This window comes from Electrona antarctica (assembly GCF_951216825.1).
Source record: "Electrona antarctica genome assembly, chromosome: 21".
Classification (NCBI taxonomy): Eukaryota; Metazoa; Chordata; class Actinopteri; order Myctophiformes; family Myctophidae; genus Electrona; species Electrona antarctica.
Genome location: NC_136802.1, coordinates 2531570 through 2545731, shown reverse-complemented (window position 1 = coordinate 2545731; position 14162 = coordinate 2531570). Strand labels below are relative to the sequence as shown.

Below are 14162 nucleotides of genomic sequence, written 5' to 3'. Positions count from 1 at the left end.
AATACACACTACAATACCATAATGTAAGTATTAATACACACTACAATACCATAATGTAATTATTAGTACACACTACAGTATTACAATAGTTCTTTACAGTACAACATACAACATCATGACAATAAACACAATGTTTTTGGGGCCTCCTCTCTCCTCAGGGTTACATAGTGATCGGGGCCAACCTCCACTTCACCACGGGTCTCAGAGACATGATCCAGAACAAGATAGACAGCGACAAGACCGCCTAAACACACTCGACGTCTAGATACAATAATGCACAACACTGTCTAAATACTACACGCAACAACAACGTGATCCACAACAAGTCTATCTTCCAGAGGAAGATAGACGGAAGATGGACACTGACAACACTGAATAATATACACATACACATACATACTACACATCACATACACATACATGTACACAATGTACACAACATGATCCAGAGGGAGACGTCTAAACACAACAACAACACACTACACAACAACACATCTACTACACAACAAATCTACTACTAAACAACAGAACTACTACTGACAATGACAACACCACTAACTACATCAACAATAACAACAACACACCACTATATACAGAGATAACAACACGACACCGACACTAACAACAATCACAACAACAGCAATAGTCTCGCCAGCCAGACTATAGGGCCTGACTCACACCTTCACAACAGATTGATGTATGGCTGATGCATGAGACTTGTTTACTGATGCAAGCTCGCAATTCATTTCCAATGGGAGTCACATGGTTTGACACAACATTTTTGTTGTATGAGGGGGAGGGGGGGCAGTCGAAACACAGCCGAAAGCCATACAACAAAAATGTTGTGTCAAACCATGTGACTTCCATTGGAAATGCATTGGGGCGGCCATGACACTTACCCTTTGTTTACATCTAGCATCCAACAATGTTGTATGCTAGATGTGAAGGTGTGAGTGAAGCCTTTATCTACACAACAACAATCACACATACACATCTACTACACAACAACACATCTACTACACAACAAAACTACTACTACACAACAACACATCTACTACACAACAACACATCTACTACACAACAACACATCTACTACACAACAACACATCTACTACACAACAACACATCTACTACACAACAACACATCTACTACACAACAACACATCTACTACACAACAAAACTACTACTAAACAACAAAACTACTACTAAACAACAACACATCTACTACACAACAACACATCTACTACACAACAAAACTACTACTAAACAACAAAACTACTACTACTATGACACTGACTAACGACAACACCACTAACTACATCAACAATAACAACAACAACAATAGTCTCCGCAGCCGGACTAGCTCAAACGTTGTTTAATACCATCAGATAGGACGTTTCTGTCTGGATGAATGGGCTGTCTATGGGAAGTTACACCTAGTTAGCACCTTGCTGGCAACAAGATGGCCGCGGTCTGAATGAGGTCAATAGCATTTGGAGATTGTGGAATAGTTGACTGGCTGCGCGAGACTACAACAACAACAACAACAACAACAATTCAAACACTCCTGTTTTAATGATTAATGATTAATTGGACTGGTTCACATTATGTTGGTCCTCCAGAACACTGGTACTTTTTACTGTGATTACTTATAAATACTGCTGTTACATCTTCATTTCTTCTTGTGCATTGTCTTCAGAATGGTGGAAAGTAACTAACTACATTTTCTTTTTGGTATTATTTGTACTTTACTTGAGTATTTCCAATTTCCAATACTTTTACTTCTACTCCTTTTGAATAACGGACTTGTACTCGTATAGTATTTCCACATTGCAGTATTAGAGAGTACTTTTTCCACCACTGTAAATTACATCTAGGTTCCAAGCAGGAACCAAATTCAGATGTCTGGGTACCAGGTGTACCGATACCATAATTACTATTGTTATGTACTTATAGCCTACTAATATGTACACAGTTTGTGCTGGTGGTAAATGAATACCCAACCCTCTCACCGCTCACCTTTAAACCCTGGCTTTAAACCCATTTTGACCTGAGATCAGATTCTAAAAATGTCTTCTACATCCTGACAGTTTTCTGAAAAAGCTATGTTTCGTTCTTCGATTTTTCAAAAATAGCAGACCTACAAGCTCGTAGCGCGCCACTCGGTGGCGCTCTACGAGCTTGTAGATCTGCTATTTTTCAATAGCTAAAGCATAGCATAATGCTAACACCAAAAGGAGTTAACCTCACGGTTGAGAGTCTCTATAGGTCCAGGTTTTGTCTCCCTGTCTGCTGACTCTGTGTCTCGTATTCTATATTCTCCACTGATGTGTCTCCATTTTGTATTGTTTATGTTTTGTTTTTTACAGTGTGTTCTTGCTGTTGTTTTTAGCTACAGTGTATCATTTAGTTTTTATTTTCCTGTACAGCACTTTGTAAACCTTGAGTTGTAAAATGTGCTATGATTATAAATAAAGTGGATTGGAATGGAGGGACATTTTTGTTTTAATATTTGCCCCCGGGGACCCAAACTAGTGAAAATAATCAGATCTACAAGCTCAGAGCTTGGAAAGCGGGTCGGTTTGCCTGACGTTTGAAGGTGACATTATACCCCAGAGAGTGTGGACTACATTTGTTATAGGGTTAGGCCAAGGGGCCAGTGAGGCTATTCAACGTTGAAGCTCTCCTCCCTAGTGGTAGGAGGAGGGACTACAGGCGGACCCGTGGATTCATGACCGGGAAACCCCGTGCAGCTGGGCTTTAACATTGAGCGCTCGGTTGCACTTCCGCATTTGACCACCAAAATTTGGTGGTCAAATGCGGAAGTAGACGTTCTGAGACGGTACTTCCGGCAGTCTTCCGGGTGCTTCAAAACGCCACTGAGCAACTTCCACTGACATGAATAGCTGGGGGGGCGGAGCTTCGCGCCAGTTCAGTCTCTATCCTTTTATATACTCTATGGGTTAGGCCTGTGAAAAAGCACCGCTTCTTTAGTTTCCAGCAATATGGCCATGTCGCAGCAGTATGCAGGGGAAACAGAAGATGTGGGAGTTGTGGGGAGGAAACATGCAAAGGAAAGGCAAGAAGCGAAGTGTGGTCATTGTGGTGGGGGGCACCCAAGGCCCCCGTGAGGCTCTTTAACGTTGAAGCACTGGGCCCTAGTGGTAAGAGGAGGGACTGCAGGATTCATGACCGGGAAACCCTGTGCAGCTGGGCTTTAACATTGAGCGCTCGGTTGCACTTCCGCATTTGACCACCAAAATGTGGGAGCTATACTCACCAGTTCAGTCTCTATCCTTCTTTATACTCTATGGGGGCACCACGCAGGATCAGCCCTGTGTCCTAGGAGGGAGAAGGAGATGAAGGAGAGCAGGCTGAGAGGAGAGGAGAGGGGAAGGGATTGTCCTGTGTCCTAGGAGGGAGAAGGAGATGAAGGAGAGCAGGCTGAGAGGAGAGGAGAGGGGAAGGGAGTGTCCTGTGTCCTAGGAGGGAGAAGGAGATGAAGGAGAGCAGGCTGAGAGGAGAGGAGAGGGGAAGGGAGTGTCCTGTGTCCTAGGAGGGAGAAGGAGATGAAGGCGAGCAGGCTGAGAGGAGAGGAGAGGGGAGTGTCCTGGCCTGATGCTGATGCAGTATAAAGAGTGGAGAAAGGTAGGCCTAATGGTGACGAAGTATAGTAGCTGCAGTACCGCAGAAAACTGAGGGGGAAAGCATTGCAGATGATAACAAACACATGTATGGACAAAAAACTACTCCTAGCATTTATTTCGATGGTCATCAATTGAATGCCACAGACGAAAAACAGTCTAAGTCCACACTATTGATCCATAATGTATAAATGATAGATAAGGGTTCAGGACAACGAGGCCTTTTCGTGGAGGGGTCAGAATTACATTTGGACTGTTTTTCGTCTGTGGTACTCAATTAGTGTGCGGTCGATCAAGGGTCCTTCTGGCCGATCCACACGGTCACGACTCTTTTCTGTTCTGGCCCCACAGTGGTGGAATGAACTCCCCACTGATGTTAGGACAGCAGAGTCACTGCCCATATTTCGCCGCAGGTTGAAAACCCACCTCTTCAGGAAACACTACCCTTCCTCTCTGCCTGACCTACTTGTTGTTAACTAGTTGTACGAACGCTTGTTTTCTATTGTTGTATTGTTTATTGGATCTTGTTTAGTCGATACACTTAATTGTTTTAGCTCATGCTCATTTGATTTAGCTATTTTGTCTCATCTGTTTAAGGAAATAGGTAGCTGATATATTGCACTTTTACCTTAGCGCTAGGTATACTCTTGGTTGCTTGTTTTTGCAGAAAATGCACTAAAGACTTCTGGTGATTAGTAGTTTTTGTTCCCTACCTATGTTGAATACACTTATTGTAAGTCGCTTTGGATAAAAGCGTCTGCTAAATGACTGTAATGTAATGTAATGTCGATATACAGACAAAGTCAGAAAGAATTAAGATGGTTCTCGAAGCGGCTAGGAGATTTTTGGATGTGCTGGATGTGACGGGAGAGGAATTCACTCCAGGGGCCTGGGGTGTAGAGTAGAATGGACTGAACGTGGACGGGGGGTCACTTTGGGTGGACACTTTTAACTTTACGCAGGGCGGTGATGGGGATTATAGCAAGACGTTTTGTTTGATCCAAACTCGGATCAGAATATGACGGTATAGCTACAAGTTTTGCCTAACTTTCTTTCCCTTGTATACCTTTGCTTGAACTTACTTGAAGTCCTGCACAAAATGTCTGGGGCCTGTACGGGCGTTTATACAATGGGCATCAGGTGGGGGGGGGATTTGAACCGACAACCTTCCGACTGCCATGGAGACCAAACAGGCTGCAGGTCACGCACGTGCACATGCGCATGCATGTGCACGCCGCACGCACACTCGCACACACAGGCTGCAGGTCTCATCTGCTGCTGAGTTTAATTAAAAACAATAATTAACTCTGACATGATGACAGGAGAGAAATACACACCCTAGAGAGGGGGAGGGGGAGGGAGAGAGAGAGAGAGAGAGAGAGAGGTTTATGTTGACAGATGATCATGTCTCTGTGATTCACACTGGACCGGAGGTAAGAACATCATATTTTAATTATTAATTTAATGGCACAATAAACATGTTTGAATGAGACAACGTGTGAAGTTAAGATACGGCTGTTTGAATAGAGCTCTTACCAAAGTAGAAGAGATGTTTATATTATATGGGACTAAATGAATCAAGCTCACATCAGAGATCGGCTATATTACTAGCCAATCTACATGTTGTGAGCTTGTAGATCAGCTATTTGAACTATTTTATTTTGTTTAAAGTAGTAAAAAACTGTAAATAAGTTTAGGGATAAGGGATAAGGGGTGTCTCAGCACTACAGGATTATTTTATTGAAAATTATGTTTGATTAAATATTAGACATAAAATATATTATAACAACTCTGCCCATGCTTTTCTGACGGGCACTACTAGCCCCTCAGATTTGAGTGTACAAACTTTGTCCGACACAAACATTACATTCCCATATTCACAATGAAGGGACAATTTAACGTCATAGTGTAAACACACAAACATTGGTTATGTTGAACCTTTCAACTGTCGGCGATGATGATGATGATGATGTGCGATGATAAGAGCGCCCCTCACTTCACACGGGTGTGATTTTTATTTTCGGAACACAGGTCTCATACGACGTGTTCTATTCTAAGATTTCTCTACGGAATTTTCAATGGAAATAAATAACTCTGGCCCCGGAGGGGATAGCGGTCTCTATAGCGGCATGCAGTGATGTCATGCAGTGATGTCATGCAGTGATGTCATCAGTGATGTCATGCAGTGATGTCATGCAGTGATGTCATGCAGTGATGTCAGAATCACAAAAATAAACCTATCTATTATTTACACATGTCCTCCCGGTGCTGGGGGGGTGAGTCTCCAGACAATAGTGGGACAAACTGGAAGTGAGTCTGCAGTTCTGACTGCAATGGAGAGTTATTCCCCATTGCGTTGATGTGTGGAGCATTGTCCAGAGTGTTTTAGGGAAGGGAGAATAGTCTGGGACATGTGGAGCGTTGTCCAGGGTGTTTTAGAGAAGGGAGAATAGTCTGGGACATGTGGAGCATTGTCCAAGGTGTTTTAGAGAAGGGAGAATAGTCTGGGACATGTGGAGCGTTGTCCAGGGTGTTTTAGAGAAGGGATAAGAGTCTAGGATGTGTGGAGCGTTGTCCAGGGTGTTTTAGAGAAGGGAGAAGAGTCTGGGACGTGTGGAGCGTTGTCCAGGGTGTTTTAGAGAAGGGAGAAGAGTCTGGGACGTGTGGAGCGTTGTCCAGGGTGTTTTAGAGAAGGGAGAAGAGTCTGGGACGTGTGGAGCGTTGTCCAGGGTGTTTTAGGGAAGGGAGAAGAGTCTGGGACGTGTGGAGCGTTGTCCAGGGTGTTTTAGGGAAGGGAGAAGAGTCTGGGACGTGTGGAGCGTTGTCCAGGGTGTTTTAGAGAAGGGAGAAGAGTCTGGGACGAAGAGTCTGGGACGTGTGGAGCGTTGTCCAGGATGTTTTAGAGAAGGGAGAAGAGTCTGGGACGTGTGGAGCGTTGTCCAGGGTGTTTTAGAGAAGAGTCTGGGACGTGTGGAGCGTTGTCCAGGGTGTTTTAGAGAAGGGAGAAGAGTCTGGGACGTGTGGAGCGTTGTCCAGGGTGTTTTAGAGAAGGGAGGAGAGTCTGGGACGTGTGGAGCGTTGTCCAGGGTGTTTTAGAGAAGGGAGAAGAGTCTGGGACGTGTGGAGCGTTGTCCAGGGTGTTTTAGAGAAGGGAGAAGAGTCTGGGACGTGTGGAGCATTGTCCAGGGTGTTTTAGAGAAGGGAGAAGAGTCTGGGACGTGTGGAGCATTGTCCAGGGTGTTTTAGAGAAGGGAGAAGAGTCTGGGACGTGTGGAGCGTTGTCCAGGGTGTTTTAGAGAAGGGAGAAGAGTCTGGGACGTGTGGAGCGTTGTCCAGGGTGTTTTAGAGAAGGGAGGAGAGTCTGGGACGTGTGGAGCGTTGTCCAGGGTGTTTTAGAGAAGGGAGAAGAGTCTGGGACGTGTGGAGCGTTGTCCAGGGTGTTTTAGAGAAGGGAGAAGAGTCTGGGACGTGTGGAGCGTTGTCCAGGGTGTTTTAGGGGAGGGAGAAGAGTCTGGGACGTGTGGAGCGTTGTCCAGGGTGTTTTAGAGAAGGGAGAAGAGTGGGACGTGTGGAGCGTTGTCCAGGGTGTTTTAGAGAAGGTAGAATAGTCTGGGACATGTGGAGCGTTGTCCAAGGTGTTTTAGAGAAGGGAGAAGAGTCTAGGATGTGTGGAGCGTTGTCCAGGTTGTTTTAGAGAAGGGAGAAGAGTCTGGGACGTGTGGAGCGTTGTCCAGGGTGTTTTAGAGAAGGGAGAAGAGTCTGGGACGAAGAGTCTGGGACGTGTGGAGCGTTGTCCAGGGTGTTTTAGAGAAGGGAGAAGAGTCTGGGACGAAGAGTCTGGGACGTGTGGAGCGTTGTCCAGGATGTTTTAGAGAAGGGAGAAGAGTCTGGGACGTGTGGAGCGTTGTCCAGGGTGTTTTAGAGAAGGGAGAAGAGTCTGGGACGTGTGGAGCGTTGTCCAGGGTGTTTTAGAGAAGGGAGAAGAGTCTGGGACGTGTGGAGCGTTGTCCAAGGTGTTTTAGGGAAGGGAGGAGAGTCTGGGACGTGTGGAGCGTTGTCCAGGGTGTTTTAGGGAAGGGAGAAGAGTCTGGGATGTGTGGAGCGTTGTCCAAGGTGTTTTAGGGAAGGGAGAAGAGTCTGGGACGTGTGGAGCGTTGTCCAGGGTGTTTTAGAGAAGGGAGAAGAGTCTGGGACGTGTGGAGCGTTGTCCAGGGTGTTTTAGAGAAGGGAGAAGAGTCTGGGACGTGTGGAGCGTTGTCCAGGGTGTTTTAGGGAAGGGAGAAGAGTCTGGGACGTGTGGAGCGTTGTCCAAGGTGTTTTAGGGAAGGGAGAAGAGTCTGGGACGCGTGGAGCGTTGTCCAGGGTGTTTTAGAGAAGGGAGAAGAGTCTGGGACGTGTGGAGCGTTGTCCAGGGTGTTTTAGAGAAGGGAGAAGAGTCTGGGACGAAGAGTCTGGGACGTGTGGAGCGTTGTCCAGGATGTTTTAGGTAGAAATATTTGTCTGTCTGTCTGTCTGTCTGTCTGTCTGTCTGTCTGTCTGTCTGTCTGTCTGTCTGTCTGTCTGTCTGTCTGTCTGTCTGTCTGTCTGTCTGTCAGATGAGTCGTTGGAGGAAGTCCGTAGACGACTTACAGATCAACCGCTGGAGGAAGTCGGTGGAGGATCTCCAGACGAGGAAGAGGGTCGTGTTGGAGTGTGAGCGCGCTCAGGAGGCGCTCTGCAAGGTCACTTCCTGTTTCCAGCAGCTGGCTTCCTGTCTGGGGAGCACGGCGGACTGCAGCTTCCTGCGAGAGGAGCTGGACGACACACGGACACGGGCTCACCGGATCTGTACCGGTACGCACGCACACGCACGCACGCACACACTCCAGGTGTGTCCAGGCAGGTAATGCCTGTGTTGACCTCCAGGTGTGTCCAGGCATGTAACACCTGTGTTGACCTCCAGGTGTGTCCAGGTGTGTAATACCTGTGTTGACCTCCAGGTGTGTCCAGGTGTGTAATACCTGTGTTGACCTCCAGGTGTGTCCAGGCGCCTGCTCGGCCTGCTGGCGGAGTACGATCCTGCAGGGGGCGCCGTCTGCCCGGAGGAGGAGCGGGAGCACGCCGAGAGGATGTGGGTGGTCTTCCTGTCCGCCCTGGAGCACTTCCTGCTGGACCTCCACAAAGCCAGCGAGCTGATTGGCCGCTTTCCGCTGACTCAGCGCAACGACCGGCGCGCGCTGCTCAGCACAGGTGTGATGACATCATGTTGCACACATGCTTAAAATAGCTCTTATTTGCGCCGCCCTCCTTGAAAACAATGTATTTCCAATTCCAACTCCAGCTTGTCTCAGTTCAGGCTGCATGAACAGCGCTCGAGCGCTCGGTTTCTGCCCCCTCAATGTCGTAACTCTTCTATAGACATACTAACAGTCCGACATCAATTAGTTTGCATTAGTTTGACAACACCGTCCCTCCCGCAACAACCTTTGACAACAACTAACCCGTGTTGCGGGTTAAAACTCACCCGCGGCTCCCGACATGCGTGGCAGGTTACAACAGGCGTTGGGGACGGCGGCTGTGGCTCAGGAGGTAGAGCAGGTCGTCCAATGATCCCTGGGTCGGCGGTTCGAATCCCGGCTCCTCCTCCTGTCCACATGTCAAAGTGTCCTTGGGCAAGACACTGAACCCCACCCTGCCTCCAATGAGTCGGTCGGTGTGAGCTCCCCACCGTCACCAGTGTGTGAATGTGGGAAGTGAGGACGCTGGCGTCGACTGTTCGCCGCTTCACCTCCCAATGTATGAATGAATGAACCTTCACCTCCCAATGTGTGAATGAATGGACCTTCACCTCCCAATGTATGAATGAATGAACCTTCACCTCCCAATGTGTGAATGAATGAACCTTCACCTCCCAATGTGTGAATGAATGGACCTTCACCTCCCAATGTATGAATGAATGGACCTTCACCTCCCAATGTATGAATGAATGGACCTTCACCTCCCAATGTATGAATGAATGGACCTTCACCTCCCAATGTATGAATGAATGAACCTTCACCTCCCAATGTATGAATTAATGAACCTTCACCTCCCAATGTATGAATGAATGGACCTTCACCTCCCAATGTATGAATGAATGGACCTTCACCTCCCAATGTATGAATGAATGGACCTTCACCTCCCAATGTATGAATGAATGGACCTTCACCTCCCAATGTATGAATGAATGGACCTTCACCTCCCAATGAATAAATGGACCTTCACCTCCCAATGTATGAATGAATTAACCTTCACCTCCCAATGTATGAATGAATGGACCTTCACCTCCCAATGAATAAATGGACCTTCACCTCCCAATGTATGAATGAATGGACCTTCACCTCCCAATGAATAAATGGACCTTCACCTCCCAATGTATGAATGAATGGACCTTCACCTCCCAATGTATGAATGAATGGACCTTCACCTCCCAATGTATGAATGAATGGACCTTCACCTCCCAATGTATGAATGAATGAACCTTCACCTCCCAATGAATAAATGGACCTTCACCTCCCAATGTATGAATGAATGGACCTTCACCTCCCAATGAATAAATGGACCTTCACCTCCCAATGTATGAATGAATGGACCTTCACCTCCCAATGTATGGATGAATGGACCTTCACCTCCCAATGTATGAATGAATGGACCTTCACCTCCCAATGTATGAATGAATGGACCTTCACCTCCCAATGTATGAATGAATGGACCTTCACCTCCCAATGTATGAATGAATGGACCTTCACCTCCCAATGTATGAATGAATGGACCTTCACCTCCCAATGTATGAATGAATGGACCTTCACCTCCCAATGTATGGATGAATGGACCTTCACCTCCCAATGTATGAATGAATGAACCTTCACCTCCCAATGTATGAATGAATGAACCTTCACCTCCCAATGTATGAATGAATGGACCTTCACCTCCCAATGTATGAATGAATGGACCTTCACCTCCCAATGTATGAATGAATGGACCTTCACCTCCCAATGTATGAATGAATGGACCTTCACCTCCCAATGTATGAATGAATGGACCTTCACCTCCCAATGTATGAATGAATGGACCTTCACCTCCCAATGTATGAATGAATGGACCTTCACCTCCCAATGTATGAATAAATGGACCTTCACCTCCCAATGTATGAATGAATGGACCTTCACCTCCCAATGTATGAATGAATGAACCTTCACCTCCCAATGTATGAATGAATGGACCTTCACCTCCCAATGTATGGATGAATGGACCTTCACCTCCCAATGTATGAATGAATGGACCTTCACCTCCCAATGTATGAATGAATGGACCTTCACCTCCCAATGTATGAATGAATGGACCTTCACCTCCCAATGTATGAATGAATGGACCTTCACCTCCCAATGTATGAATGAATGAACCTTCACCTCCCAATGTATGAATGAATGGACCTTCACCTCCCAATGTATGAATGGACCATATTGTAAAGCGCTTTGAGCACTTGGAAAAGCGCTATAAAGAGTATGTCCCGTTCAGGTTCGGGCGATGGTGTTACGGGCGTGGCTGCTCGTGCGGCCTCGGTCCAGACGCCCTGGTTGACCCCAGAGGAGCAGCCCTGCCCCGACCTCAGCAGTCACCTGACGGAGCTGGACGCCATGCTGAGAGACATGCAGCAGAAGGTCAACAACCACGCACGCACGCACGCACGCACGCACGCACGTGTTTGACTGACAGGGCCGAGTATGTATGGGGTGTCAGGTGTCAGTGAAACAGGCTCTGATTGGTTCTTCTTACTGGTTTCAGGTGTCGGTTCCCTATTGGTCCGTGACGGCGGTCCAGCCTCTGTGGGCGGAGCCTCAGGTTGACCCCGGTGACCCCGACGCCGGCCTGGATGACCTGATGGAGGTCATGGAGGACGGGTCACATGACAACAGAAACAAGATGGCCGCCTGCTGCCACCCTTCCTGTTACCGAATAGGATGCATGCTCTGCATGCTCAGCTAGCCAATAGGATCTGTATATATAGCTCAACCAGCCAATGGGATGCAAGCTCTGTGTTCTCAACTAGCCAATAGGCCAGGTGTATGCCGTATATGCTATCTAGCCAGTAGGATGGTTTCTAATAATAAACTATATCTTATATTAGAGATGCATGAACAGTACTCTAGCACTGTTTTCTGACCCCTCAATGGCGTAAGTCAAAGTCGTACGATTACCGCAGTGAAATTTGTTCTCCGCATTTGACCCATCTCTTGGAGCAGTGAGCCGCAGCCAAGGAGCGGTGAGCTGCAGCCGTGCCGCGCTCGGGAATCATTTGATTAGTAGATTTGACCCCCCAATACAACCCATTGATGCCGAGTGTCAAGCAGGGAGGCATTGGGTCCCATTTTTACAGTCTTTGGTATGACCCGGCCGGGGATCGAACCCCGACCTCCCAGTTTCTCTAACCACAAGGCCACTGAGCTCAGTGGCTCAGTACCAGTGGTAAGTCTCAGGGCTGGCTTGTATAGGCCACATAGGCCATGGCCTAGGGCGGCAGAGTGCCTAGGGCGGCAGAGTGCCTAGGGTGGCAGATTGCCTAGGGCGGCAGTTAGGGCGCCTGCAAACTGACATTGAAACTGACCACATTGGTACCCTTGAGTCGTTTTTAAACCCTTGGTGAGCATACAGACCCCCACAATATGTAACTGTTTTAGATAGTTTTGAAATGTGTCTTAGCTTCTATTTGTAAACCTACTGTATGTAATTCACATGTATATATTTTGTTTTCCTTTTCCTGATCTTCTGATGTATTGTGATGTTTTTGAGTGGTGCAACCACTCCCTTACGGAGCTATGTGTGTGGCTGGGTGGCTGGGTGCGTCTGAGCACGAAAACAGCATGGTTGGTTTTCACCACCTGTGCGCAACCTAACACACACACGTACACACACGCACATATTAACTGTATATATGGTGATTTCGGGTGTGCCAGTACAGTACAGTGACAGTACAGTAGCCTACAGTACAGTATAGGGTAGGCTACATGAGGGACCCCCACACGGTAACTGTCATTTCTCAACCGTTTCGGACACGGGCCGGCACCCTGGGTGCGTTCCTGTGGGTCTGGAATCCCCCCCCCCCCCCCCCCCCCCCCACGGAGTTGCACCACTCACCTCACACGGGTGTGATTTTTCTATATGATATTGTATTTCTCGACGACACTGAAAATGAGTTTGATTACTCAGTGTAATTTAGAGAATAAACAAAACTTTAATGAATGAAAAATGAATCTCTGCTATTTTTTATCCGCTGCTACAAGACAAAAAAAGATAATAAAGGACCATAAAGGACATACTGTATGATGTTCTGATGGTGAACCATCAGAATTCAGGGGGGGGGTACTCAGACTTTATTGAGGCTACGGGGGCCAGTTTGGAATAGAGAGTGTGCACATGCTTAAAGTGAATGGCACATCGAGTGGTACATCGAGTGGCAAAGCAACAGGCAAAGTGAGTTTAACATTGTTTAACATTGTTTAATGCAATCAGATAGGAGTTTTCTGTTTGGATGTAGGGGCTGTCAAGGCCAGAAAGTCGTTTTTTGCCACTCATTAGGCATTCCTGCATAACTTCCGGGTTTGATGATGATGTCACGCGCATACCCTCTATTGCAGCCGTCCGTATAGGTGCTAATTTGAAAGTGGTTTTGAAGGAGTCAAGGGATTGGTCGGTGCTCCTTCCACACGCTACGTGCAACCAGGGAAACTCCCCCCTGTCAGGTGAAAAGAAGCAGCTTGGACTCCTCATGCATAGAAGGAAGCATGAGGTCAGTCCGCTGCTCTCCCCAGGTTGGCAGAGGGAGTGTGAAGCCCAGGATTACATTAGATAATTCACACTGGGTAGCACTCAGTAGCCTAGGCCTACCATATATGGATTGGTTAAATTACTATTATATTCACTACCATATGGATTGGTTAAAAATAATTTAAATAAATAATTTAGCATTATATTCACTATCAAGGTTGTAGAGAGAATTACTGAATTTAAGACCTTAAGGTTCAACTCTAACATCTACATTAATTAATACAATGAACTACTAAAAACCGTTTAGTCTCCCAGTGGCAGCGGTGGCCGAACGGATAGCGGATCGGTCTTGATACCGGAAGGTCGCCCGTTCGAATCAGCGGTCCGACACGTTAAAATTACCACTGCTGAAGTGCCCTTGAACAAGGCATTGAACCACTACGATGAAATGTGTTCTATGAGCAGGGCCTGGCTGGAAACAAGTTCTTGAGCTTAGCCCAGATACCCTGGGTAAATATAGTAATCATTTCATTTCATTTCATGCTCGAGACGCTGCAGAGATACTGTCTTGCCCTGCTCTGACACATTTCAAACGTGGTCAAGTGTGACACCTAGTGGTTTCCGAGAGGTACTGCATGAAGCTCAAATGGAAGGAATCCACCTTCCTTCCCAGGTGCGATTTCTCTTGTAGCTCAACTGTAAACTAACCCTAACTAACTCTATACTGGGTTTGA

The 14162-nt window shown here is 46.9% G+C and overlaps 2 protein-coding genes across 2 annotated transcripts in view; both read left to right on the top strand.

Moving 5' to 3' along the window:
- The window catches only part of pltp (phospholipid transfer protein), a 30705-nt gene extending 28870 nt beyond the window's left edge, over positions 1–1835 (top strand). The window contains exon 16 of the mRNA XM_079491717.1: positions 159–1835. Within this exon, the coding sequence (XP_079347843.1) occupies positions 159–248 (90 nt within the window). The 3' untranslated portion in view covers positions 249–1835. The remainder of the gene's footprint in view (positions 1–158) is intronic.
- Positions 1836–8240: 6405 nt separating this feature from the next.
- On the top strand, positions 8241–11649 carry LOC306913721 (regulator of G-protein signaling 9-binding protein; the record flags this gene model as incomplete). The annotated part of the gene is made up of 4 exons (XM_079490535.1): positions 8241–8478; positions 8662–8874; positions 11182–11324; positions 11449–11649. 4 exons carry the CDS (start codon positions 8241–8243, stop codon positions 11647–11649), a joined length of 795 nt encoding a protein of 264 aa, XP_079346661.1.
- Between the last annotated feature and the right edge of the window lie 2513 nt (positions 11650–14162).